General features: G+C 41.2%; 1 protein-coding gene across 1 annotated transcript in view; it reads left to right on the top strand.

The window, feature by feature from the left end:
• LOC143809680 (uncharacterized) overlaps positions 1 to 23,565 on the top strand; it is a 202,476-nt gene extending 178,911 nt beyond the window's left edge. The window contains exons 3-5 of the mRNA XM_077292726.1: positions 4,571 to 4,658; positions 20,279 to 20,931; positions 23,422 to 23,565. Of these exons, the coding sequence (XP_077148841.1) occupies positions 20,512 to 20,931; positions 23,422 to 23,514 (513 nt within the window). The 5' untranslated portion in view covers positions 4,571 to 4,658; positions 20,279 to 20,511 and the 3' untranslated portion in view covers positions 23,515 to 23,565. The remainder of the gene's footprint in view (positions 1 to 4,570; positions 4,659 to 20,278; positions 20,932 to 23,421) is intronic.
• Positions 23,566 to 26,502: the final 2,937 nt, after the last annotated feature.

Here is a 26,502-nt window from a genome sequence, read left to right as displayed (position 1 = left end):
TTTCTTGACAGTTGTATACCACCAAAATGTACACAGGAACATGTAATACTATGTAGATGAGCAATATAATACCAACACTTTTTGAACAATATTTTGGATGGCTATAAACCACAGAAATCTACCCAAGAACATGTAAACCTCAATGAATAAGCAATATAATACTGATACATATTAAAATATTTTTTGGAGGGTTAAATACCAACTAAATGTACCCAAGAACACATAATACTGTATGGATGAGCAATATAATACCGAAAAAAATAAAAAAAATCAGACAACTTGTATTAGATACAATCAAAATCTACCCAAGAACATGAAATATTCTATGAATGAGCAAAATAATATTGAAAAAAATGAGACAACTTGTTTTGAGGGTTAGATACTACAAAAATGAACCCAAAAAGAAGTAATACTCTGGGTGAGCAATATAATGCAGATACATTTTTGAGCAATTTTTTGGAGGGTTATATACCAACCTAATGTACCCCAGAATACGTTACACTCTATGGAACATTAATTGAATTCAGAAATTTAACCAACAACATTTTTAAACCCTTTTTTGGAGTGATGGATATCACAGTAATGTACCCCAGATGTGGAATACTGTATGAGTGAGTAATTGAACCCCCCAAAAAATGTAAACGCTTTTTTGCAGTGTTCAGGTGCTTTTCGCAAAATTTGAATATCATCAATAAGTTAATTTATTTCAGTTCTTCATTACAAACAGTGATCGATTTCAAGTGCTTATTTCTGTTAATTTTGAGGATTATAGCTTACAGCCAATAAAACCCCAAAAGTCAGTAAATTAGAATACTTTATAACACGAGTTTGAAAAATCATTTAAAAATTCGTAATGTTGGTCTACTGAAATATATGTTCAGTAAATGCACTCACTATTTGGTCGGGGCTCCTTTTGCATCAATTACTGCTTCAATGTGGTGTGGTATGGAGGCGATCAGCCTGTGGTACTGCTGAGGTGCTATGGAAGCTCTGGCTGCTTTAATAGCAGCCTTCAGCTCGTCTGCATTGTTGGGTCTGGTATCTCTCATCTTCCTCTTGACAATACTACATAGATTTCTCTATGGGGTTAAGGTCAGGCGAGTATGCTAGCCAATCAAGCACAGTACTATTTCTTGAATTTTTGGTGGCCTTTTAGTCCTCTATGTAGTGCTGGGCAGCCCACCTGGTCGAATAGTATGGGCGTCACTAATAGGCTGTAAACCAGATTCTGTGCATTACCTGTACGGGAACAGCGTCCTATACAAGCCTCTTTTGTGCAATCATATACTAAGCAATCACCTCTTCCATGATGAAATGGGGTGAAATGTGAGTGGTTGTCTTATCAGTATTTTGCACCTGTGTAGCCTCAATGTTTACTACACCTGGGAAGGTAAACACTGCTGCCCCTTTTCTGGTGTACTAATTTGCTAAGTAATGAGCATATTCGAGCACAGAGGTATTCAAGTGATATCCGAGTATCACCAAGCACTTTCGCTCATAAATAATTATAATGCATTGTGCGCCTGCACGCCACCATTCGTGATGCACATCTCAGTGCACAGAGCTTTCCTAGAGCTCCACAGCTGTCAAAACAGATGGCAGCTCAGCTTCAGGGAAGCTCCCTCCACCTGTTCTGTGATGCAGTGGTGATGTCACCAAGGTGACGTCATTGCTTAGGTGACGGCATGTACGCACGCCAGGATGCCAGTCCAAAAGTGAAGCAGCAGGGGATCATATTAGAGGTAAGTATGAAAACCTTTTTATTTTTAATTAAATGGATGTGGGGGAAGAAATTTATGATGTATTCAGGGTGGGGGACAGCAAATAATGTATTGAAGGTGGAGGACGGGGAAAGCAAATGATGTATTGAAGGTGACAGCCAATGAATTATTGAAGGTGGAGGGTGGGGAACAGTTAATGATGATGACTTGAGCATGGGTGCTGAGAGGGAGCAAATAATGATGAATTGAGAGTGGGGGAGAAAATGATAATGTATTGAAACTGGGGAATGGGGGAGAGTAAATGATGATGAATTCAAGGTGGGAGGATTTAAAGGATTATGTATTGAAGGTGGGGGAGAGCAAATGATGCTTTGCTGAAGGTGAGGGAGACCAAATGATAATGAATTGAGGGTGTGAGAGCAGTTGATAATAAATAGGTGGGTGCGGGAGAGAGGACATGACAATAAATTGGGGCAGAGGGGTTCATGTAAATATAATGGATTGGGAAGCAGGAGGTAAAGAGTGGAGGGTGTTGAAAATGCAGGTGTGTGAATGGTATTGGTGGAAAGAGTACAGGTGCTAATTCAGTCATATATTTATTGGGTGGGGAATGTGGCTATTTATAGTTAGTGGGGGCACAGTGGTGGATTACAATTTATATTTGGAATGGTGGGTGGCATAGCAACTAATCATATATATTATTGGTGGGTGCACATCTGTGTTCAGCTGCGTAGAGTAGAAGTTGGAGAAAAGTGGAGAATGTGCTCTGTATGTGGTGCTCTAGATAACTGTGTTATTTTTCTGCAGAGTCAAGTCCTGGCTGGAGGAAGTGATGGTGGTCTGCTCTTGATGAAGAAGAAAAGCGAAGATGAAGACTTCAACTAGAGACATCACTGGTGAGTCAGAATGCTACCTGTACAATGACACTATACACTACTTACAGAGCTCTTGTGTATAATGTCACTGGTGATTACTGTATTACCTGTATATTTACACTATATACAGAGCTCCTGTGTACAATGTCACTGGTGAACCACTGTATTACCTATACACTGACACTATATACACTATATACAGAGCTCTTGTGTACATTTTTTGTCACTTGTTATCCCCATATTACATGTACATTGACACTATGTAAAAAGTATCTGTGTATAATATCACTGGTGATAACTATATTATTACCTGTACACTTAGACTATACACTGTATTTTATGTACAGACCTCCTGTGTATAATGGCACTTACTGTATGGCAATATTAGTATTGTGTTTTTTTCGTGATCAGTATTGTAATATTTGGTCACTGTGTGGTGGCAATATGTGGTCTGGTCATGGTGTGGTGGCATTTGTTTTTTGTATTTGAGGTTATTCGGTCACTATATGGCAGTAATATGTGGTCCGGCCATGGTGTGATGGCATTTATCCCTTGTAGGTGGTATTTTTGGTCATTGTAGAAAATGCATGAGACACATTCCCTTAAAGAAAAATAAATACAAATATACCTAAAAAGAGTATTGAATATTTTAAGAAACGTTTAATAGGTTAGAGTAGAGTATGGTCTTACCAAAACATTCTACGTTTTCATGGTGGCAGGCTTAAAAAAATCTTTTGTCCAAACAAAGGTTGATGGCTATTTAATGATAACAGGTAAGGTAGCATAGTCAAACAGTGCATTTCTACTACTCTATCACCAAAATACGCCTGCACAGTTACTCTAAGATACTTTGCATTGGATAGCTGCAGTACACAAAATGTGTACAATCAATGTTTTGTAGCAAACAAAAAGCTCTAGTTTAACAAATTCTACATTGCGCTAAGAGTCTTTGTACTGTTTTCGGTCTTCATTTCTGTCTACTCATTTGGGGTCTGACCATTTGCATTCTCAGAGATCATAAGAATGGAATTACCTTGTTATTTTACCTGGCAGAGATGTGGCAATGCATTCAGTTGGATACATGGACAGGGTCAGTCTTGTATTGGGTAATGCTCTGTGCGGTAACATCTGTACCATACAGTTTCAATGTGAGGAGAGATTCTCTTTAGGGAAAAAATCGGAGATAGTGTAGCGCGATTTGAGCATAGCATTGGTAAATAAATAAAAAGTGTAAATCAAGGGAGAGAAATATAAGGTAAAACCACATGACATAGTTGTGGAAAGTAGGGCACAACTCCATTTAACGCATGAGAGAGAAACAACAATCAGGTGCGGCCAACCTGGTTAGCAGCAGGCATCTCTTCCAAGGAGAGTTCCAGAAGAAAACAAACCATGTAATCTGCACTCCCATATCGCTAAAATGGAAAGTAGCAAACTCATCGAAAATTAAAAGGTATTTATGAAGAACAATGTCACAACACGTTTCACCTGTGTCCTGCCTTCATCAGGTGCATGAGAATTTTAACAGTGCAGCAGACTTATATAGACACATCCATGATTGAGTGGGCACATCTAAAATGCATTGCGATACTGTTCTTAATAAATACTTTTTAATTTTTGGTGAGATACCTACTCTTCCTTATAATCCATATGGATATCACGTGATTTTATTATCTATGATACCATATAAATTGGAATGAGTGAAACAATGGCTCCTCTGGCTAAAAATGTGGGTACTATGGTTTACATCCTCAAGATAAGGTCGAGGTCTACTTAATATATTGCCAAAGTCTTGCTATTTAGGAGAACCCCATTGAATGATAGTTAAATAGCAATAACTATAGTATGACATTTCTGGATTTCAATTACATTCTCAGATCAGACTATACTTTCCCAATAATATCATTATATTGTATAAAAATGCATTGTTTAACAATAAATCAAGATTAATAACATATTTTTCCTGTTTCCTAGTGTCACCTTGATAGAATAAATGAACGGGACTGTAAAATTGAAAATGAGTTTATCTCCTCTTCTTTAAATAGATTCTTCAGTTCTCTGAGTAAGCAATCTCTTGTGTTAGTTGCCTTTGTACTTTTTGCAGTTGTATTCTTGTATTTTATTTTATTTATTTCCTTTCTAAATGTCAATCCTAAAGTAGTTGTTCAGCTCAGCGTGCAGAGGAATACCTGGGAAATATACGGACTTGACATATTAATGGGTTCATAGCTTGTTAGACCGACACAGAGCTTGTTAGGACTGTCTATGATAAGGAGAACATCAAATGTCATCTATGTTCATTCTATTGCTTAGTTATCAGTAATGCTGTCCAAAAGCTACGTATCACAAAAGCATCAAGAACAAACAAGCTTTTACCAGCAGTTATCTGTTTGAAGAGGAAATTACGGGTTTTCCAGAAACAAAAAAGTAAAATGTCCACAGTGCTTCTAAATACTGTAGTAATAAGAATAATAACACGTGGCACTGATTTTTGAAGAAAGCAATCCTATATCATTAATAATCATTACCATTAAATGCTGATATCATTAAATGCTGACATAATTATAGGACTGCTTTTTTCTAAAAATCACATCTGTCTAAAGGATATGTGTAGTATTGCAACCCAGGACATTCACATCAACAGATCTTTGTTGTAATGAGTTATAACTAGTGATGAGCCAGTGTACTCATTGCTCAGGTTTTACCGAGCACGCTCGGGTGATCTCCGAGTATTTGTGACTGCTCGGAGATTTTGTTTTTGTTGCCTCAGCTGCATGATTTACATCTGCTTGACAGCTTGAATACATGTGGGGATTCTCTAGCAACCAGGCAACCCCCACATGTACTCAGGCTGGGTAGCAGCCATAAATCCTGCAGCTGGGTCAACAAAAGCTAAATCTCCGAGCAGTTACAAATACTCAGAGACCACCGAGCAACGAATACACTCGCTCATCACTAGTTATAACTCATGCAGACCTGTAGTTAATGCATCTGGAAGAAATCAGCTTTGTTTTTCAAATCCTGTAAGACACTTTTAAAGTTTTTAAAGTAACAGTGAAACTAACAAGATAACTGTTCAAGCTTGAGAAGAATACTTCAGGATGGAACAGCCATGTGTCACCATAGATGTGTGCGCTCCTAGGGTTTGTGCACATATTATTTGAAGCATACATTTCCACACCAAAAACGTGTCTATTGGCAGGACAAATGCTGCGTACAATACTTGTGCTTTTTCCTTGCTTTTTTTGTGTGTTTTTTCCATTAATCATTAGTTTGAAAGGGTGAAAAACTGTAAAATCACTGAAATAGTTGATATACTCAAACTGCTTCAAATCTGCAAGGAAAAAATAAGCATGAGACTGAAGAAATCAAATTCACTTTGATGCTACAGTAAAATGCTGCATTTTTTTCACAACAAAAATATGTGTATAAGAAAAAAAAACTCATGAAAAAATGTGGCAAAAGAGTAACGTGTGAAAAAGCTCTTAAAAAACAGATTACAGGTATTGCGCCTAGTGTGTCAAAGACAAAATAAAAAAAGTCAGGCTAAGCTCATTCTATTATTGGGTCACAGTGTTCATATACTGTACATGGGCATACCCAGGATCAAAACTAGGGGGGGAAGCCATGGTCGTTCAGGTTGTAAAATGTTAGAATGCGCATACAACAGGGGGTGGCACTTTGGGTGGAGAGAGTCCAAAGCACTGCAAGTACGCAGCGTGGAAACATAACCTAACACACTACAGCGGCACTCAGGTATTTAAATACACTCCATGCAGACATCACATATTGGATCTTTCTTTGTATGAGAGAGTAGATGAATCCATTATCACATGAGCACTGCACTGCTGCAGGCTAAGATGGCCGCTAACAGCACTCTGCAACAGTATGTATGTATAAAAACCAAAAGAAATGGAGTTGTATACAACTAGGCAAAAAAACACAATACTTTATTAATCAATAATTACAAATACAATTAATATAGACAAAAAAGGACAATTGACCCTGGTAAAAAAGCATGGGTCTCCAGGCATAAATGTCAGTACAATTAAAGGGACTGTCAACTGAATTTGGCGGGACCAGTTTTGGGTCATATGGGTGGGGTTTTCAGGTATTTCATTCACCCTTTCCTTACCCGCTGGCTGCATGCTGGCTGCCATATTGGATTGAAGTTCATTCTCTGTCCTCCGTAGTACATGCCTGCAAAGGCCTTACGCAGGCGTGTACTATGGAGGACAGAGAATGAATTTCAATCCAATATTGCAGCCAGCATGCAGCCAGCGGGTAAAGAAAGGGTGAATCAAACACCCGAAAACCCCACCCATATGACTGAAAATTGTTCCCTCCAAATTCAGGTGTCAGAGTCCCTTTAAGTTGATGATAGATGTTTGATCCCTGATGCTGTGTCCGCTTTGGCAATTGGCAGCTTGGCTAGATTAGATTTGCACTTGCTTTAAACTTTGCATTTTGCTGCCATAATGCACACATAATGGATTGTTACCATAGTGATGTAACATCGCTGATGTTCTGACTTAATTGTAATGACATTTATGCCTGGAGACCCATGCTTTTTTACCAGGGTCAATTGTCCTTTTTTTCTATATTAATTGTATTTGTAATTATTGATTAATAAAGTATTGGTTTTTTTTTACCTAATTGTATACAACTCCATTTTTTTTTTATTCATGGACGTGGACACCACTCACTGCAGGGCGCAGATACTGTAGAGTGGGAGTCTCAGTCTGGGACTCAGACTGGCCTGTGGGCTGCTGTGAGCCTGTGGCACACTGTAATGGCGGCCGCTGCCTGTCTTCTCAGCCTCTGCCTCAGATCCGGAGGGTTCAGACAGGGTACAGAGGTATGCTTACTGGCACGCTGTACATGACATCCCTCTAAACCCTGTCTGGACCCTGGCCGTATCCAATCCCAGCGTGCCTCCGTGTGCCATAGCAACGCTACATGGTCTCAGCCTGCTCTGCAGTGAGTCCCGCCCCGCTGTCAGCTGTGTGTGGCTGCCTTGTGGGCCGCTCTCCACTACCTTGGCCCGGAGGTGTTCTTTCATTGTGCGCCCCTGCTTCTGGGGGGGGCAGCTGCCCCCCCCTTGCCCCATGGTGGGTACACCCATGATACTGTATACATTTTTTTGCATGTATTACTGCATACTTCATTTTGGGGATACATGTTAATCTTGATAGCATTGCAGCCTACTCTTTTTAGAGCTATCATTTTTTTTCCCAAGATGTACATTTGCAAATCTTAATGACTAGTGATAAGCAAATACATTCTGCACTATTTGTTACTCGGCGAGTAATTAGGTATTAGCCTCGGCATATTCAAATGACCTGCCCAGCATGTTTGGCGCTTTATTTGAAGCCGATCAACATGCTGGGCTGGCTTGCAAATCAAAGTAAAGCCAATGCCATATTTGGTGTGGCAATACTGTGATTGGCTGGCCTTCCATCGTCATAGGGACTATTTAACCCCTTAAGCCCCGAGGGTGGTTTGCACGTTAATGACCGGGACAATTTTTACAATTCTGACCACTGTCCCTTTATGAGGTTATAACTCTGGAACGCTTCAACGGATCTTGGCGATTCTGACACTGTTTTCTCGTGACATAATGTACTTTATGAAAGTGGTAAAATTTATTCGATATAACTTGCGTTTATTTGTGAAAAAAATGGAAATTTGGCGAAAATTTTTAAAATTTCACAATTTTCCAACTTTGAATTTTTATGCCCTTAAGTCACAGAGATATGTCACACAAAATACTTAATAAGTAACATTTTCCCATATGTCTACTTTACATCAGCACAATTTAGGAACCAAAATTTTTTTTTTTAGGGAGTTATAAGGGTTAAAAGTTGACCAGCAATTTCTCATTTTTTCAACACCATTTTTTTTAGGGACCACATCTCATTTGAAGTAATTTTGAGGGGTCTATATGATAGAAAATACCCAAGTGTGACACCATTCTAAAAACTGCACCCCTCAAGGTGCTCAAAACCACATTCAAGAAGTTTATTAACCCTTCAGGTGTTTCACAGGAATTTTTGGAATATTTAAATAAAAATTAACATTTAACTTTTTTTACACAAAATTTATTTCAGCTCCAATTTGTTTTATTTTACCAAGGGTAACAGGAGAAAATGGACCCCAAAAGTTGTTGCACAATTTGTGCTGAGTACGTTGATACCCCATATGTGGGGGTAAACCACTGTTTGGGCGCATGGCAGAGCTCGGAAGGGAAGGAGCACCATTTGACTTTTCAATGCAAAATTGACTGGAATTGAGATGGAACGCCATGTTGCGTTTGGAGAGCCCCTGATGTGCCTAAACATTAAAACCCCCCACAAGTGACACCATTTTGGAAAGTAGACCCCTTAAGGAACTTATCTTGATGTGTGTTGAGCACTTTTACCCACCAAGTGCTTCACAGAAGTTTATAATGCAGAGCCGTAAAAATAAAAAATCATATTTTTTCACAAAAATGATCTTTTTGCCCCCAATTTTTTATTTTCCCAAGGGTAAGAGAAGAAATTGGACCCCAAAAGTTCTTTTGCAATTTGTCCTGAGTATTCTGATACTCCATATGTGGGAGGGAACCATTGTTTGGGCGCATGGCAGAGCTCGGAAGGGAAGGAGCGCCATTTGGAATGCAGACTTAGATGGATTGGTATGCAGGCATCACGTTGCATTTGCAGAGCCCCTGATGTACCCAAACAGTAGAAACCCCCAAAAGTGACCCCATATTGGAAACTAGACCTCCCAAGGAACTTATCTAGATGTGTTGTGAGAACTTTGAACCCCCAAGTGTTTCACTACAGTTCACAACGCAGAGCCGTGATAATAAAAAATCCTTTTTTTTTCCCACAAAAATGATTTTTAGCCCCCCAAATTTATATTTTCCCAAGGGTAACAAGAGAACTTGGACCCCAAAATTTGTTGTCCAATTTGTCCCGAGTACGCTGATGCCCCATATGTTGGGGTAAACCCCTGTTTGGGCGCACGGGAAAGCTCGGAAGGGAAGTAGCACTGTTTTACTTTTTCAACGCAGAATTGGCTGGAATTGAGATCGGATGCCATGTCGCGTTTGGAGAGCCCCTGATGTGCCTAAACAGTGGAAACTCCCCAATTCTAACTGAAACCCTAATCCAAACACACCCCTAACCCTAATCCCAACGGTAACCCTAACCACACCCCTAACCCTGACACACCCCTAACTCTAATCCCAACCCTAATCCCAACCGTAAATGTAATCCAAACCCTAACTTTAGCCCCAACCCTAACTTTAGGCCCAACCCTAACCCTAACTTTAGCTCCAACCCTAACCCTAACCCTAGCACTAACCCTAGCCATAACCCTAGCCCTAGCCCGAACCGTAACCCTAACCGTAACCCTAACCCTAACCCTAGCACCTAACCCTAATGGGAAAATGGAAATAAATACATTTTTTTAATTTTATTATTTTTCCCTAACTAAGGGGGTGATGAAGGGGGTTTGATTTACTTTTATAGCATTTTTTATAGCAGATTTTTATGATTGGCAGCCGTCACACACTAAAAGACGCTTTTTATAGCAAAAAAGTTTTTGCGTCTCCACATTTTGAGACCTATAATCTTTCCATATTTTGGTCCACAGAGTCATGTGAGGACTTGTTTTTTGCGGGACGAGTTGACGTTTTTATTGGTAACATTTTCACACACGTGACAGTTTTTGATCGCTTTTATTCCGATTTTTGTGAGGCAGAATAACAAAAAAACAGCTATTCATGAATTTCTTTTGGGGGAGGCGTTTATACCATTCCACGTTTGGTAAAATTGATAAAGCAGTTATATTCTTCGGGTCAGTACGATTACAGCGATACCTCATTTATATCATTTTTTTATGTTTTGGCGCTTTTATACAATAAAAACTATTTTATAGAATAAATAATTATTTTGGCATCGCTTTATTCTGAGGAATATAACTTTTTTATTTTTTCTTTGACGCTGTATTGTGGCTCGTTTTTTGCGGGACAAGATGACGTTTTCAGCGGTACCATGGTTTTTTATATCCGTCATTTTGATCGCGTGTTATTCCACTTTTCGTTCGGCGGTATGATAATAAAGCGTTGTTTTTTGCCTCGTTTTTTTTTTTCCTACGGTGTTCACTGAAGGGGTTAACTAGTGGGACAGTTTTATAGGTTGGGTCATTATGGACACGGCAATACTAAATATGTGTACTTTTATTGTTTTTTTTTTATTTAGGTAAAGAAATGTATTTATGGGAATATTTTTTTTTTTTCTTTATTTAGGATTTTTTTTTTCTTTTTTACACCTGTGGAAATTTTTTTTTTTACATTTTTACTTTGTCGGGGGGGGGGACATCACAGATCGCTGATCTGACAGTTTGCACAGCACTCTGTCAGATCGGCGATCAGTGCTGCAGGCTTGCCAAGCGCTTGCTCTGAGCAGGCACTCGGTAAGCCACCTCCCTCCCTGCAGGACCCGGATGCCGCGGCCATTTTGGATCCGGGGACTGCAGGGAGAGGAGGTAAGAGACCCTCGGAGCAACGCGATCACATCGCGTTGCTCCGGGGGTCTCAGGGAAGCACGCAGGGAGCCCCCTCCCTGCGCGATGCTTCCCTATACCGCCGGCACACCGTGATCATGTTTGATCGTGGTGTGCCGGGGGTTAATGTGCCGGGGGCAGTCCGTGACCGCTCCTGGCACATAGTGCCGGATGTCAGCTGCGATAGTCAGCTGAAACTCGGCCGCGCTCCCCCCGTGAGCGCGGCCGATCGCGCTGGACATACTATCCCGTCGGTGGTCATACGGGCCCACCCCACCTCGACGGAATAGTACGTCCAATGTCAGAAAGGGGTTAAAGACTGTCAGTGCACATTGCAGCCAGAAAGAGCATAGTGAGAATATAGTGTGAGCGTAGGGACAGTGATAGGAGGTTATACTGCTTGTTATTTATTCCAAAAAGCTAATTTAACCCCTTCACCCCCAAGGGTGGTTTGCACGTTAATGACCGGGCCAATTTTTACAATTCTGACCACTGTCCGTTTATGAGGTTATAACTCTGGAACGCTTCAACGGATCTTGGCGATTCAGACACTATTTTCTCGTGACATATTGTACTTCATGATAGTGGTAAAATTTCTTCGATATAACTTGCGTTTATTTGTGAAAAAATGAATATTTGGCAAAAATTTTGAAAATTTCGCAATTTTCCAACTTTGAATTTTTATGCCCTTAAATCACAGACATATGTCATGCAAAATACTTAATAAGTAACATTTCCCACATGTCTACTTTACATCAGCACAATTTTGGAACCAAATTTTTTTTTTGTGACGGAGTTATAAGGGTTAAAAGTTGACCAGCAATTTCTCATTTTTACAACACTATTTTTTTTTAGGGACCACATCTTATTTCAAGTCATTTTGAGGGGTCTATATGATAGAAAATACCCAAGTGTGACACCATTCTAAAAACTGCACCCCTCAAGGTACTCAAAACCACTTTCAAAAAGTTTATTTACCCTTCAGGTGTTTCACAGGAATTTTTGGAATGTTTAAATAAAAATAAACATTTAACTTTTTTTCACACAAAATTTATTTCAGCTCCAATTTGTTTTATTTTACCAAGGGTAACAGGAGAAAATAGACCCCAAAATTTATTGTACAATTTGTCCTGAGTACGCTGATACCCCATATGTGGGGGTAAACCACTGTTTGGGTGCATGGCAAAGCTCGGAAGGAAAGGAGCGCCATTTGACTTTTCAATGCAAAATTGACTGGAATTGAGATGGGACGCCATGTTGCATTTGGAGAGCCCCTGATGTGCCTAAACATTGAAACCCCCCACAAGTGACACCATTTTGGAAAGTAGACCCCCTAAGGATCTTATCTAGATGTGTGGTGAGCACTTTGACCCAACAAGTGCTTCACAGAAGTTTATAATGCAGAGCCGTAAAAATAAAAAATCATATTTTTTCACAAAAATGATCTTTTCGCCCCCAATTTTTTATTTTCCCAAGGGTAACAGAAGAAATTGGACCCGAAAAATTGTTGTGCAATTTGTGCTGAGTACGCTGATACCCCAAATGTGGGTGTAAACCATTGTTTGGGCGCAGGGCAGAGCTCGGAAGGGAAGGAGCGCCATTTGACTTTTCAATGCAAAATTGACTGGAATTGAGATGGGACGCCATGTTGCGTTTGGAGAGCCCCTGATGTGCCTAAACATTGAAACCCTGTACAAGTGACACCATTTTGGAAAGTAGACCCCTTAAGGAACTTATCTAGATGTGTGTTGAGAACTTTGACCCAACAAGTGCTTCACAGAAGTTTATAATGCAGAGCCGTAAAAAAAAAAATCATATTTTTTCACAAAAATGATCTTTTCGCCCCCATTTTTTATTTCCCCAAGGGTAAGAGAAGAAATTAGACCACAAAAGTTGTTGAGCAATTTGTCCTGAGTACGACGATACCCCATATGTGGGGGTAAACCACTGTTTGGGCGCATAGCAGAGCTCGGAAGGGAAGGAGCGCTATTTTACTTTTCAATGCAAAATTGACTGGAATTAAGATGGGATGCCATGTTGCGTTTGGAGAGCCCCTGATGTGCCTAAACATTAAAAACCCCCACAAGTGAAACCATATTGGAAACTAGACCCCCCAAGGAACTTATCTAGATGTGTTGCAGAACTGGGCCGACTTCTCAGTTGGCTACAGGCTCTACGCTAGGGACGGGCTGCACCTCAATGGGGAAGGTGCTGCTGTGCTGGGGGAGAAAATGGTTAGAAGGTTGGCGGAGTGTTTAAACTAGGGATTGGGGGGGAGGGTATTCATTTTATAGGAGGGGAAGATAGTGCAGATAGAGACCTGGGCACAAATAAGGAAGTTGGGGGTGGCGGTGGCATGGGGGGTGGGGTTAGAACAGTTAATAATTTAAGAAAGAATAGAGGTACAGAGAGTAACATCAAGTGCATGTATACTAATACCAGAAGCCTCGCCAACAAAATGGACGAATTAGAACTAATGTTGTTGGAGCATAATTATGACATGGTGGGGATATCTGAGACGTGGCTGGATGAGAGCCATGACTGGGCTGTTAACTTGCAGGGCTATAGCCTGTTCAGAAATGACCGTACAGATAAGCGAGGGGGTGGGGTGTGTCTATATGTAAAATCTTCCTTAAAACCCATCCTGCGTGATAATATAGGTGAATCTAATGAAAATGTAGAGTCCCTGTGGGTGGAGATAAGGGGAGGGGGAAAAAATAATAAATTACTGATAGGGGTTTGTTATAAATCTCCAAAACTAATGGAAGCAATGGAGAATATCCTCGTAAAGCAAATAGATGAAGCTGCGACTCAAGGAGAAGTCATTATTATGGGGGACTTCAACTACCCTGAAATAGATTGGGGAACAGAAACCTGCAGTTCCAGTAAAGGTAATCGATTTTTGACAACTATGAGAGACAATTACCTTTCACAACTGGTTCAGGACCCAACAAGGAGGGGGGCACTGCTAGACCTAATATTAACCAACAGGCCAGACCGCATATCAAATATAAGGGTTGGGGGTCACTTGGGGAATAGTGATCACAAAATAATAAGTTTTCATGTAACCTTTAATAAGATGGGTAGTAGGGGGGTGACAAGGACACTAAACTTCAGGAGGGCAAATTTCCAACGGATGAGAGAGGATCTTGGTGCAATTAACTGGGACGATATCCTGAGACACAAAAATACACAAAGAAAATGGGAGACATTTATTAGCATCCTGGATAGGACCTGTGCACAGTATATACCGTATGGGAATAAACATACTAGAAATAGGAGGAAACCAATATGGCTAAATAGAGCTGTAAGGGGCGCAATAAGGGACAAAAAGAAAGCATTTAGAGAATTAAAGGAAGTAGGTAGTGAGGAGGCATTAAATAAATACAGAAAATTAAATAAATTCTGTAAAAAGCAAATCAAGGCAGCAAAGATTGAGACAGAGAGACTCATTGCCAGAGAGAGTAAAAATAATCCCAAAATATTCTTTAACTATATAAATAGTAAGAAACTAAAAAATGACAGTGTTGGCCCCCTTAAAAATAGTCTGGGTGAAATGGTGGATGAGGATGAGGAAAAAGCCAATATGCTAAATGACTTTTTTTCATTAGTATTTACAAAAGAAAATCCCATGGCAGCCAATATGACTAGTGATAAAAATTCCCCATTAAATGTCACCTGCTTATCCCAGCAGGAAGTACAGCGGCGGCTAAAAATAACTAAAATTGACAAATCTCCGGGCCCGGATGGGATACATCCCCGAGTACTGCAGGAACTAAGTACAGTCATTGATAGACCATTATTTTTAATCTTTAAAGACTCCATAATAACAGGGTCTGTACCACAGGACTGGCGTATAGCAAATGTGGTGCCAATATTCAAAAAAGGGGCAAAAACTGAACTCGGTAATTATAGGCCAGTAAGCTTAACCTCTACTGTGGGTAAAATCCTGGAGGGCATTCTAAGGGATGCTATACTGGAGTATCTGAAGAGGAATAACCTCATGACCCAGTATCAGCACGGGTTTACTAGGGACCGTTCATGTCAGACTAATTTGATCAGCTTCTATGAAGAGGTAAGTTCCGGACTGGACCAAGGGAACCCAGTGGACGTAGTATATATGGACTTTTCCAAAGCTTTTGATACGGTGCCACACAAAAGGTTGTTACATAAAATGAGAGTAATGGGGATAGGGGAAAATATGTGTAAGTGGGTTGAGAGCTGGCTCAGGGATAGGAAACAAAGGGTGGTTATTAATGGAGCACACTCGGACTGGGTCACGGTTAGCAGTGGGGTACCACAGGGGTCAGTATTGGGCCCTCTTCTTTTTAACATATTTATTAATGACCTTGTAGGGGGCATTCAGAGTAGAATTTCAATATTTGCAGATGACACTAAACTCTGCAGGGTAATCAATACAGGGGAGGACAATTTTATATTACAGGATGATTTATGTAAACTAGAAGCTTGGGCTGATAAATGGCAAATGAGCTTTAATGGGGATAAATGTAAGGTCATGCACTTGTGTAGAAGTAATAAGATGTATAACTATGTGCTTAATTCTAAAACTCTGGGCAAAACCGTCAATGAAAAAGACCTGGGTGTATGGGTGGATGACAAACTCATATTCAGTGGCCAGTGTCAGGCAGCTGCTACAAAGGCAAATAAAATAATGGGATGTATTAAAAGAGGCATAGATGCTCATGAGGAGAACATAATTTTACCTCTATACAAGTCACTAGTTCGACCACACTTAGAATACTGTGCACAGTTCTGGTCTCCGGTGTATAAGAAAGACATAGCTGAACTGGAGCGGGTGCAGAGAAGAGCGACCAAGGTTATTAGAGGACTGGGGGGTCTGCCATACCAAGATAGGTTATTACACTTGGGGCTATTTAGTTTGGAAAAACGAAGACTAAGGGGTGATCTTATTTTAATGTATAAATATATGAGGGGACAGTACAAAGACCTTTCTGATGATCTTTTTAATCATAGACCTGAGACAGGGACAAGGGGGCATCCTCTACGTCTGGAGGAAAGAAGGTTTAAGCATAATAACAGACGCGGATTCTTTACTGTAAGAGCAGTGAGACTATGGAACTCTCTGCCGTATGATGTTGTAATGAGTGACTCATTGCTTCAATTTAAGAGGGGACTGGATACCTTTCTGGAAAAGTATAATATTACAGGGTATATATATTAGATTCCTTGATAAGGCGTTGATCCAGGGAACTAGTCTGATTGCCGTATGTGGAGTCGGGAAGGAATTTTTTTCCCCATGGTGGAGTTACTCTTTGCCACATGGGTTTTTTTTGCCTTCCCCTGGATCAACATGTTAGGGCATGTTAGGTTAGGCTATGGGTTGAACTAGATGGACTTACAGTCTTCCTTCAACCTTAATAACTATGTAACTATGTAACTATGTAACTTTGAACCCCCAAGTGTTTCACTACAGTTTATAACGCAGAGCCGTGAAAATAAAAAATACTTTTTTTCCCACAAAACTTATTTTTTGCCCCCAGTTTTGTATTTTCCCAAGGGTAGCAGGAGAACTTGGACCCCAAAAGATGATGTCCAATTTGTCCTGAGTACGCTGATACCCCATATGTTGGGATAAACCCCTGTTTGGGCACACGGGAGAGCTCTGAAGGGAAGGAGCACTGTTTTCCTTTTTCAACGCAGAATTGGCTGGAATTCAGATCGGATGCCATGTCCCGTTTGGAGAGCCCCTGATGTGCCTAAACAGTGGAAAACCCCCAATTATAACTAAAACCCTAATCCAAACACACCCTTACCCAAATCCCAACAGTAACCCTAACCACTCCTCTAACCCAGACACACCCAACCCTATTCCCAACCGTAAATGTAATCCAAACCCTAACCCTATCTTTAGCCCCAACCCTAACCCTAGCCCCAACCCTAGCCCCAACCCTAGCCCTAACCCTAGCCCTAGCAATAACCCTAGCCCTATCACTAGCCCTAACCCTAGCCCCAACCCTAACCCTAGCCCTAACCCTAGCCCCAACCCTAGCCCTAACCCTAACCCTAGCCCCAACCCTAGCCCCAACCCTAACCCTAGCCCTAACCCTTGCCCTAACCCTAACCCTAGCCCTAACCCTAGCCCTAACTCTAGTCCTAACTCTAGTCCTAACTCTAGCCCTAACCCTAGCCCTAACCCTAACCCTAATGGGAAAATGGAAATAAATACATTTTTTAATTTTTTAATTTTTCCCTAACTAAGGGGGTGATGAAGGGGGGTTTGATTTACTTTTATATCGGGTTTTTTAGCGGATTTTTATGATTGGCAGCCGTCACACACTGAAAGACGCTTTTCATTGCAAAAAATATTTTTTGCATTACCACATTTTGAGAGCTGTAATTTTTCCATATTTGAGTCCACAGAGTCATGTGAGATCTTGTTTTTTGTGGGACGAGTTGACGTTTTTATTGGTAACATTTTCGGACACGTGACATTTTTTGATCGCTTTTTATTCCGATTTTTGTGAGGCAGAGTGATCAAAAACTAGTTATTCATGAATTTCTTTTGGGGGAGGCGTTTATACCGTTCCGCGTTTGGTAAAATTGATAAAGCAGTTTTATTCGTCGGGTCAGTACGATTACAGCGATATCTCATTTATATCATTTTTTTTATGTTTTGGCGCTTTTATACGATAAAAACTATTTTATAGAAAAAATAATTATTTTGGTATCGCTTTATTCTCAGGACTATAACTTTTTTACTTTTTTGCTCATGATGCTGTATCGTGGCTCGTTTTTTGCGGGACAAGATGACGTTTTCAGCGGTACCATGTTTATTTATATCAGTCTTTTTGATCGCGTGTTATTCCACTTTTTGTTCGGCGGTATGATAATAAAGCGTTGTTTTTTGCCTCGTTTTTTTTTTTTTTCTTACGGTGTTTACTGAAGGGGTTAACTAGTGGGGCAGTTTTATAGGTTGGGTCGTTACGGACGCGGCAATACTAAATATGTGTACTTTCATTGTTTTTTTTATTTTATTTAGCAAATGAAATGTATGTTTGGGAATAATATATATATTTTTTTCTTTATTTAGGATATTTTTTTTATTTATTTTTTTACACATGTGGGGAATTTTTTTTTTACTTTTTTACTTTGTCCCAGGGGGGGACATCACAGATCATTGATCTGGCAGTGTGCACAGCACTCTGCCAGATCTGCGATCTGCTGTGCAGGGCTGCAGGCTTACCAAGTGTCTGCTCTGAGCAGGCACTCGGTAAGCCACCTCCCTCCCTGCAGGACCCGGATGCCGCGGCCATCTTGGATCCGGGACCTGCGGCGAGGAGGGAGGTAGGAGACCCTCGGAGCAAAGCGATCACATCGCGTTGCTCCGAGGGTCTCAGGGAAGCCCGCAGGGAGCCCCCTCCCTGCGCGATGCTTCCCTATACCGCCGGTACACCGCGATCATGTTTGATCGCGGTGTGCCGGGGGTTAATGTGCCGGGGGCGGTCCGTGACCACTCCTGGCACATAGTGCCGGATGTCAGCTGCGATATCCAGCTGACACCCGGCCCCATGAGCGCGGCCGATCGCGTATGACGTACTATCCCGTCGTTGGTCATACGGGCCCATACCACCTCGACGGGATAGTACGTCAGATGTCAGGAAGGGGTTAAGAGCTGAAGATTGTGAAGAGATTACTTGTTTGTTAGGTGAGGATCTAAGTAGGGAGAAATTTAGTAGGAGGCAGAGTGAAAGGCAGGCACCTTGGTGTTCTCATCATTGCACATACATGCTGAAGATCTCTTCTATTTTCCACTGTGTTGTATATTAGTTAGAATTATGAACACACTGTGGATTAGGGTGAAATAGAGACAGTTTCATCCACTACCAAAATATAAAAATGAGCAATTTGTAGAGAGAAGTAATATTAGGTAGTACCAGCATATACAAAACCATTTTGTTGAGGCCTACATAATATTCCTGTGTAGCAGCTTATATATATTTTTTTACCGCAAAATAATATTCCTCTCTGGCAGCATATAGTCACATCCATTTTACATTTTAAAATATAATTGCCAAATAATATTAATCGTCTATTGCTTAAAATCTACTATATAATTGTCTAAGGGTCACTTCCATCTGTCCTGTCTGTCTGTCTGTCTGTCACGAATATTCATTGGTCGCGGCCTCTGTCTGTCATGGAAATCCAAGTCGCTGATTGGTCGCGGCAAAACGGCCATGACCAATCAGCGACGGGCACAGTCCGGTGGCAAAATACCCGCTCCTGCCTATGCCTATGCGGCAACAATAGTTAAAAATAATAAAAAAAAAAAAAAAAAATTGTTATATGCTCACCGTCCGTCGGCCCCTCGGATTCAGAACAGGCCTTTCCCGCTCTTCGCGACGCCCCGGTGACCGCTCCATGCATTGCGGTCTCGCGAGATGATGACGTAACAGGGATATTACCAATGTAAGTCAATGGGACACAAATATCGGAACGTAAATAAGCCCTTTCTGTCCTTCTATATGCTGTTCCGGAGTGGGGAAGAGTGTGCGCGGTGCGATGGCGGACACTGTGACTGTTTGTGTGTACAGGCGGGGTCTGTGCGGGCCTGCCAGGGATCTAATTCTATGCGGGGCTGTATGCGGGCTGCCCAGGCTCTAAGCGGCATGCTGGGGCTCAATGCGGCGTGCCGGGGCTGTATGTGGGCTGCCCGGGCTCTATGCGGCGTGGGGGAAGTCTTTGTGCGGCGTGGTGGGGTCTCTGTGCGGCATGGGGGGGTCTCTGTGCGGCATGCTGGGGCTCTGTGCGTTTGTGCAGGCATCGTCCGATGGGACTATAAGTCGATGCCTGCTACACTTACAGTGATTGACACATTAGCCAATGATGGGACAGTAGTAGTCCCATCATCCGGCTAATGTGTTGAATGTAAAAAAAAAAAAAATACTCCATACATACATGCTACATACATGCCACATACATACTACATACATGCTACATACATGCTACACACATGCTACATACATGCTACATACATGCTACATACATGCTACATACATACTACATACATACTACATACATACTACATGCTACACATGGACACGGATATATTCAGGAAACCTACATCAACAAATTCTTTTTTATTTGCAGAATCTTCTCATCCACCATCAACAATCCGGGGAATCCCTATCGGCCAGTTCCTATGTGCAAAAAGAATTTGTTCAAATGAGGCCAATTATAACGCACAAGCCATTTATCTTACGCGTAGATTTATTGACAGAGGCTACAGTAAAAGAACCATCAAGAGAGGCTACTTTAGGGCCGAAAAAGTGACGAGAAATCAACTCCTATATCGAACCCCTTTGATTAAGAAAACGGATAATATGAATCAAGTACGTTTCATCTCAACATATAACAAGGAATGGAGAGGTCTAAAATACATTATCCGTAAGCACTGGGAGGTTCTATTAGTGGACCCAATTTTACGCCGGATATTGCCAATACAGCCATCATTTGTAGCTAGAAGATCTGCTAATCTTAAAGATATATTGGTCCGCAGCCATTACGAATCTACTAGGACTGCTATAAGTCGTGCCAATCAAATCGGATCGCCAGGTTTCTTTCCCTGTGGCCTATGCAAAGGGTGTTATAATCACACAAAAACCACAACCTTTGTGAATTGGAATGGATCTCGTTGCTACAATATCCGCAAACATCTTACGTGTGCTTCTGCTGGAGTGATTTACCATACCACCTGTCCTTGTGGGAAGGTCTATATTGGCTTAACCACAAGAGAATTAAAGGTAAGAACACGAGAACATATTAGGGATATTGAGAAGGCCAAGACATGTGAAGATGATTCTTCTTGAAAAGTCTCCCCAGGCATTTTAACCCTAGAACGCATACCTGGGGCCTCGCAGGCCTGCCAGGTTACTTGTTTTCTATTTTCTGTAAAAGTATTTTAGTTAGAATTTTGAAAATCTAAGTAATCCTCAGGTATATAGTTGTTAGTAATTTCCAGTTATTCATATATTTTTATGTTACAGACATTTCGGTATAACAACTAGTGTTGAGCATTCCGATACCGCAAGTATTGGGTATCGGCCGATATTTGCTGTATCGGAATTCCGATACCGCAATCCGATACTTTTGTGATATCGGGAATCGGTATCGGGATCGATATTAATGTGTAAAATAAAGAATAAAAATAAAAAATATTGATATACTCACCTCTCCGACGCAGCCTGGACCTTACCGATGTAACCGGAAGCTTCCGTTCCTAAGAATGAGCGCTTGAAAGACCTTAGATGACGTCGCGGCTTGTGATTGGTCACGTGGCGGTCACGTGACCGCTCACACGACCAATCACAGGCCGCGACGTCATCTAAGGTCTTTCAAGCGCTCATTCTTAGGAACGGAAGCTGCCGGTTACATCGGTAAGGTCCAGGCTGCGTCGGAGAGGTGAGTATATCAATATTTTTTATTTTTATTCTTTATTTTACACATTAATATGGATCCCAGGGCCTGAAGGAGAGTTTCCTCTCCTTCAGACCCTGGGAACCATACAGGATACCTTCGGCGATATCCAATACTTTTAGGGTATCGGACGATACTATCCGATACCGATACTTTCAAGTATCGGACGGTATCGCTCAACACTAATAACAACCTTTTTTGGGGACTACCTCATATTCACGCACCTGGGGCCTTTTTGTCAGTCTTTTTGTCTGTATTGTTGCTGGGGAAGAACTTTTATGACTCTGCTATTGCTGGGAAGAGTGTGGATTCTGCATTCCCTTTTTTCCAATATCCTTGATGTGTCAGCCCTCAATAGCTACATTGTTTATCGTCAAACTAATCCAGAATTCCATGCCAACAGGAAGAGAAGAGACGTCTATTTTTGACAGAACTTTGTTATGAACTTTTGATGCCTACTATGATGGAGAGAAGCAGCATGATATGCTTATCAAGGCAAATTACGGAGGCAATGATCCGATGTGGAATACGCTTTCTGGAACATCCAGAGCAAAAAATCGGAGCGTTTCTGTTCTACTTGCGGACAAAATGTATGCAAGGAACATTCAGCCGAAAAAATAATATGCGAGAATTGTCGGGGGAATATGTAAAGTTACAAATAAATATTCCTGCACCAAGTTTGCTACATCCAAAAAATGTTTTCATTAAAAAATTTCATATAGAATGCCTATATTTGGCGTGCCCATTTACTTACTTTTTTTGTTGTTTTATGCACATAATTATGTTTTGAAATATACACATCTTAGGCTGTGTTCCCAGTAGCGCTGGGGTTCGCCAGAAGGGGATCCATAATGGATCTGACCTCCTGGTAACTCCAGCTAAGGCTGCCGGAATGGCGGGATTCCGCCAGCCTTAGTTGGGGTCACCAGGAGGTCAGATCCATTACGGATCCCCTCCTGGCGGACCCCAGTGCTAGTTGGAATGCATCCTTACCTTGCAATTGTAAAATAAATTTTGAAAAGTATTTTAATTTGAGTTATTCTGTGTTATTTGCACACAGGCCTAAAAGGCCCCAGGTGCGTGAATATGGGGTAGTCCCAAAAAAAGGTTGTTATACCGAAATGCCTATAACATAAAAATATATGAACAACTGGAAATTACTAACAACTATATACCTGAGGAATACCTAGAGTTTCAAAATTCTAACTAAAGTAATTTTACAGAAAATAGAAAACAAGTAACCTGGCAGGCCTGCGAGGCCCCAGGTATGCATCCGCCAGCCTTAGCTGGAGTCACCAGGAGGTCAGATCCATTACGGAATCCCGTCCTGGTGGACCCCTGCGCTAGTGGGGATGTATCCTTACTTTGCAATAAACTTTGAAAAGTATTTTTATTTGAGTTATTCCATGATAATTGTAAACAGGCCTAAAAGGCCCCAGGTGAGTGAATATGTAGATTTCTATGGGTATGCGTTCTAGGGTTAAGCAACATCATGAATGTAATGGAAGGGGATTAATGATAAAAGCCATTGATCAAGTAGCACTTGGACCCCGAGGGGGAGACCTCGCCAAAATACTTGCTCAAACAGAAAGCAAATGGATTTATCGACTAGGCACTTTGAGTCCGGGGGGTCTTAATGAGAGTTTAGGTTTTGCAGCTTTCCTATAACCATGTTAATATATAGCTACCTTGAGTATTATTTTGAGGCATCTTTTTTAGGGATGGGTGTTTTTTTTTTTTTTTTTAGGTTTTAATATCATTCTAATTTGGTATTCATTTATGTATATTAACTTGTGTTTTTTGTTTTGTTCTTTAAGACTACTTACCTTGTTCCATCACGTGATCTCAGGATTTGGTGGATCCATCGTTGTTTTTTGAAGAGGCTCCTTCGTATACATGAACTGTCTTGAAGTGTTCAATGGGATTGCAATATCCAATATAAAGAGGATATGGATGTTGGAAATTATAATAGAACAAATGTGGGGGGGTGTCTGTATTATAGTCTGAGGTTATAATTGGAGTGGGCTCCGCATTGTACTTTTAAATTCTCAACTTCTGTCTAATTTTAGTCATGTATATTAGATACAATTGTCACTTTTTTAATATTTTAATTTTTATATGTTGTCAATTAATATACTATGTACACTTATTGGGTTTGTTTACCTATATATACTTATATTTATCCTTTTAATCCATCACAGACTTTTTATGTTGCACAGCTCTTATTGAATAATTGGGGATTGGTTTGTCCCATCATTAATATAGCCCCTTATGGACACTGGTTTGTTATATTGTGCCCATAGAATAATGGGGATTTGTATGCACTTTAAATAATATGGTTATTTACCCAATATCTTTTTAATCGTAAATGTAACAAATAAAAATAGTTTAATCTAATTATCTCTAATGCACAGTTTCTCTTCACTTTGGTGTTATTCGGTGGTTCACATTCGCACTTCTGTTTGACCACATTCTCTCGCTAGGGATAGGAACTTTACTCTCTATTGGTTTCAGCACCTTTTCACAGCATAGCTTCTATCAGGCCCCCTAGCGATAGTGCGCATGCGGAGTCTGTCAAGTTGATGCTGCAGCTCTCTGGAGATGGTCTGAGGATTGTCCTTGACTGATCTCACCATTCTTCTTCTCTGCCTTTCTGATGTTTTTCTTGGCCTGCCACTTCTGGCCTTAACAAGAACTGTACCTGTGTTCTTACATTTCCTTACTATGTTCCTCACAGTGGAAATTGACAGGTTAAACCTCTGAGACAGCTTTTTGTATTCTTCCCCTGAACAACTATGTTGAATAATCTTTGTTTTCATATAATTTGACAGTTGTTTTGAGGAGCCCATGATGCCACTCTTCAGATGAGATTCAAACAGGAGAACAACTTGCAAGTGGCCACTGTAAGTAGCTTTTCTCATGATTGCATACACCTGGCTATGAAGTTCAAAGCTCAATGAGGTTACAAAACCAAAAAAAGTGCTTTAGTAAGTCAGTAAAAAGTAAAAAAGTAGGTAGGAGTATTTAAAACAAGAAAATGATAAGGGTGCCCATACTTATGCACCTGTCAAATTTTGTTTGAATGCAGATTGCACATTTTCTATTAGTACAATAAACCTCATTTCAAGGCAGAAACATTACTGTGCCCAACAGTTATTAGATATATGAAACTGAAATAGCTGTTGCAAAAAAAACAATTTTTATAAAACATTAAGCTTAAGATTAATAGGGGTGCCCAAACTTTTTCATATGACTGTAGTTGGGCATTGGAAATTGGGGGTCATTTGGCAAAAGTTGTGGGGGGTAGGGCTGGTTCAAGGTTTTAGTGGGCCCAGGAAACGTGGACTATGTCACGGCGGTGAAACAGGGAGAGGTAAGTATTTCAGCGTTGCAAGTGCTGTGATCCTAAGCAAGCAGGGGGGGCCCACTCGTTCGCATTGGCACTGGCACAGAGCCCCTCAAAGTACAGCGGTGTGTTTGCACGGCGGGGGCGCCTCCCACCGGCAGCGACACTTTTGCGTACTCTGAGGGGCCCTGTGCCTGTGACGTTGCCAACGAGTATGCCCCCTACCTGTTAAAGAAACCTGCACTTTCATCTGCACCTTCCTCTGTGTCCCTGTGTAAGGTGGTATAGTATGCGGGAAGGGGAACCTGACTTTCAGCAGGGTCAGATTGTGGCTGTGTAGCGTGCAAGGGGAATGTAGTGGTCTGGGTCAAAGTACCACAAGACTCATGTAGCACCGGCTGGGCAATGGGCAGGATGAGGAGGAAACACTGATATAGGGCCAAATAATAAAGTGGGCTAAATGCAATTCAAAATTGGTAACAGGACTAACCAGGCAGTATTGCTTAGTTCAGTGGAGGACAACTGTAATGAGAGGCAGACACAGTTAGTAGGCCCAAATAATAAAGTGGGCAAAATAAAGTTCAAAATCGGTAACAGGAGTAAACAGGCGGCACTACTTTGTTCAGTAAAGGAGAACACCTTTGAGCGGCAGACACCGTTAGTAGGCCCAACACAACAAGTAGGCACTATGCAGTTTAATATGACAAATGAAGGCCGAAAGCCTGAAGATTAAAGGTCAGGAAAATAACACAGGACAACACCAAGGTGCGGCACACACCGTTAGTAGGCCCCAACCACCAAATTTTTAAAAAACAGCACTTAGTGAGAGCCAGAAGGTTGAAGCTCAGATTTATACAGTGGAGGACAACACCAGGGAGCGGCAGACACCGTTACTAGGCCCCAACCACCAATTTTTTAAAAAACAGCACTTAATGAGAGCCAGAAGGTTGAACCTCAGATTTATACAGTGGAGGACAACACCAGGGAGCGGCAGACACCGTTACTAGGCCCCAACCACCAAATTTTTAAAAAACAGCACTTAATGAGAGCCAGAAGGTTGAAGCTCAGATTTATACAGTGGAGGACAACACCAGGGAGCGGCAGACACCGTTAGTAGGCCCCAACCACCAAATTTTTAAAAACCAGCACTTAATGAGAGCCAGAAGGTTGAAGCTCAGATTTATACAGTGGAGGACAACACCAGGGAGCGGCAGACACCGTTAGTAGGCCCCAACCACAAAACTTTTTTTTTTTAAAAAGCACTTAATGAGAGCCAGAAGGTTGAAGCTCAGATTTATACAGTGGAGGACAACACCAGGGAGCGGCAGACACCGTTAGTAGGCCGTAACGACCAAGTTTTTTAAAAACCAGCACTTAATGAGAGCCAGAAGGTTGAAGCTCAGATTTATTCATTTAAGGACAGCACCAGGGAGTGGCAGACACCGTTAGTAGGCCGTAACCACCAAGTTTTTTAAAAACCAGCACTTAATGAGAGCCAGAAGGTTGAAGCTCAGATTTATACAGTGGAGGACAACACCAGGGAGCGGCAGAC

The sequence above is a fragment of the Ranitomeya variabilis genome, chromosome 2, assembly GCF_051348905.1.
Source record: "Ranitomeya variabilis isolate aRanVar5 chromosome 2, aRanVar5.hap1, whole genome shotgun sequence".
Lineage (NCBI taxonomy): Eukaryota > Metazoa > Chordata > Amphibia > Anura > Dendrobatidae > Ranitomeya > Ranitomeya variabilis.
The sequence above is the reverse complement of the archived record's forward strand: the minus strand, read 5'-3'. Positions and strand labels throughout refer to the sequence as shown.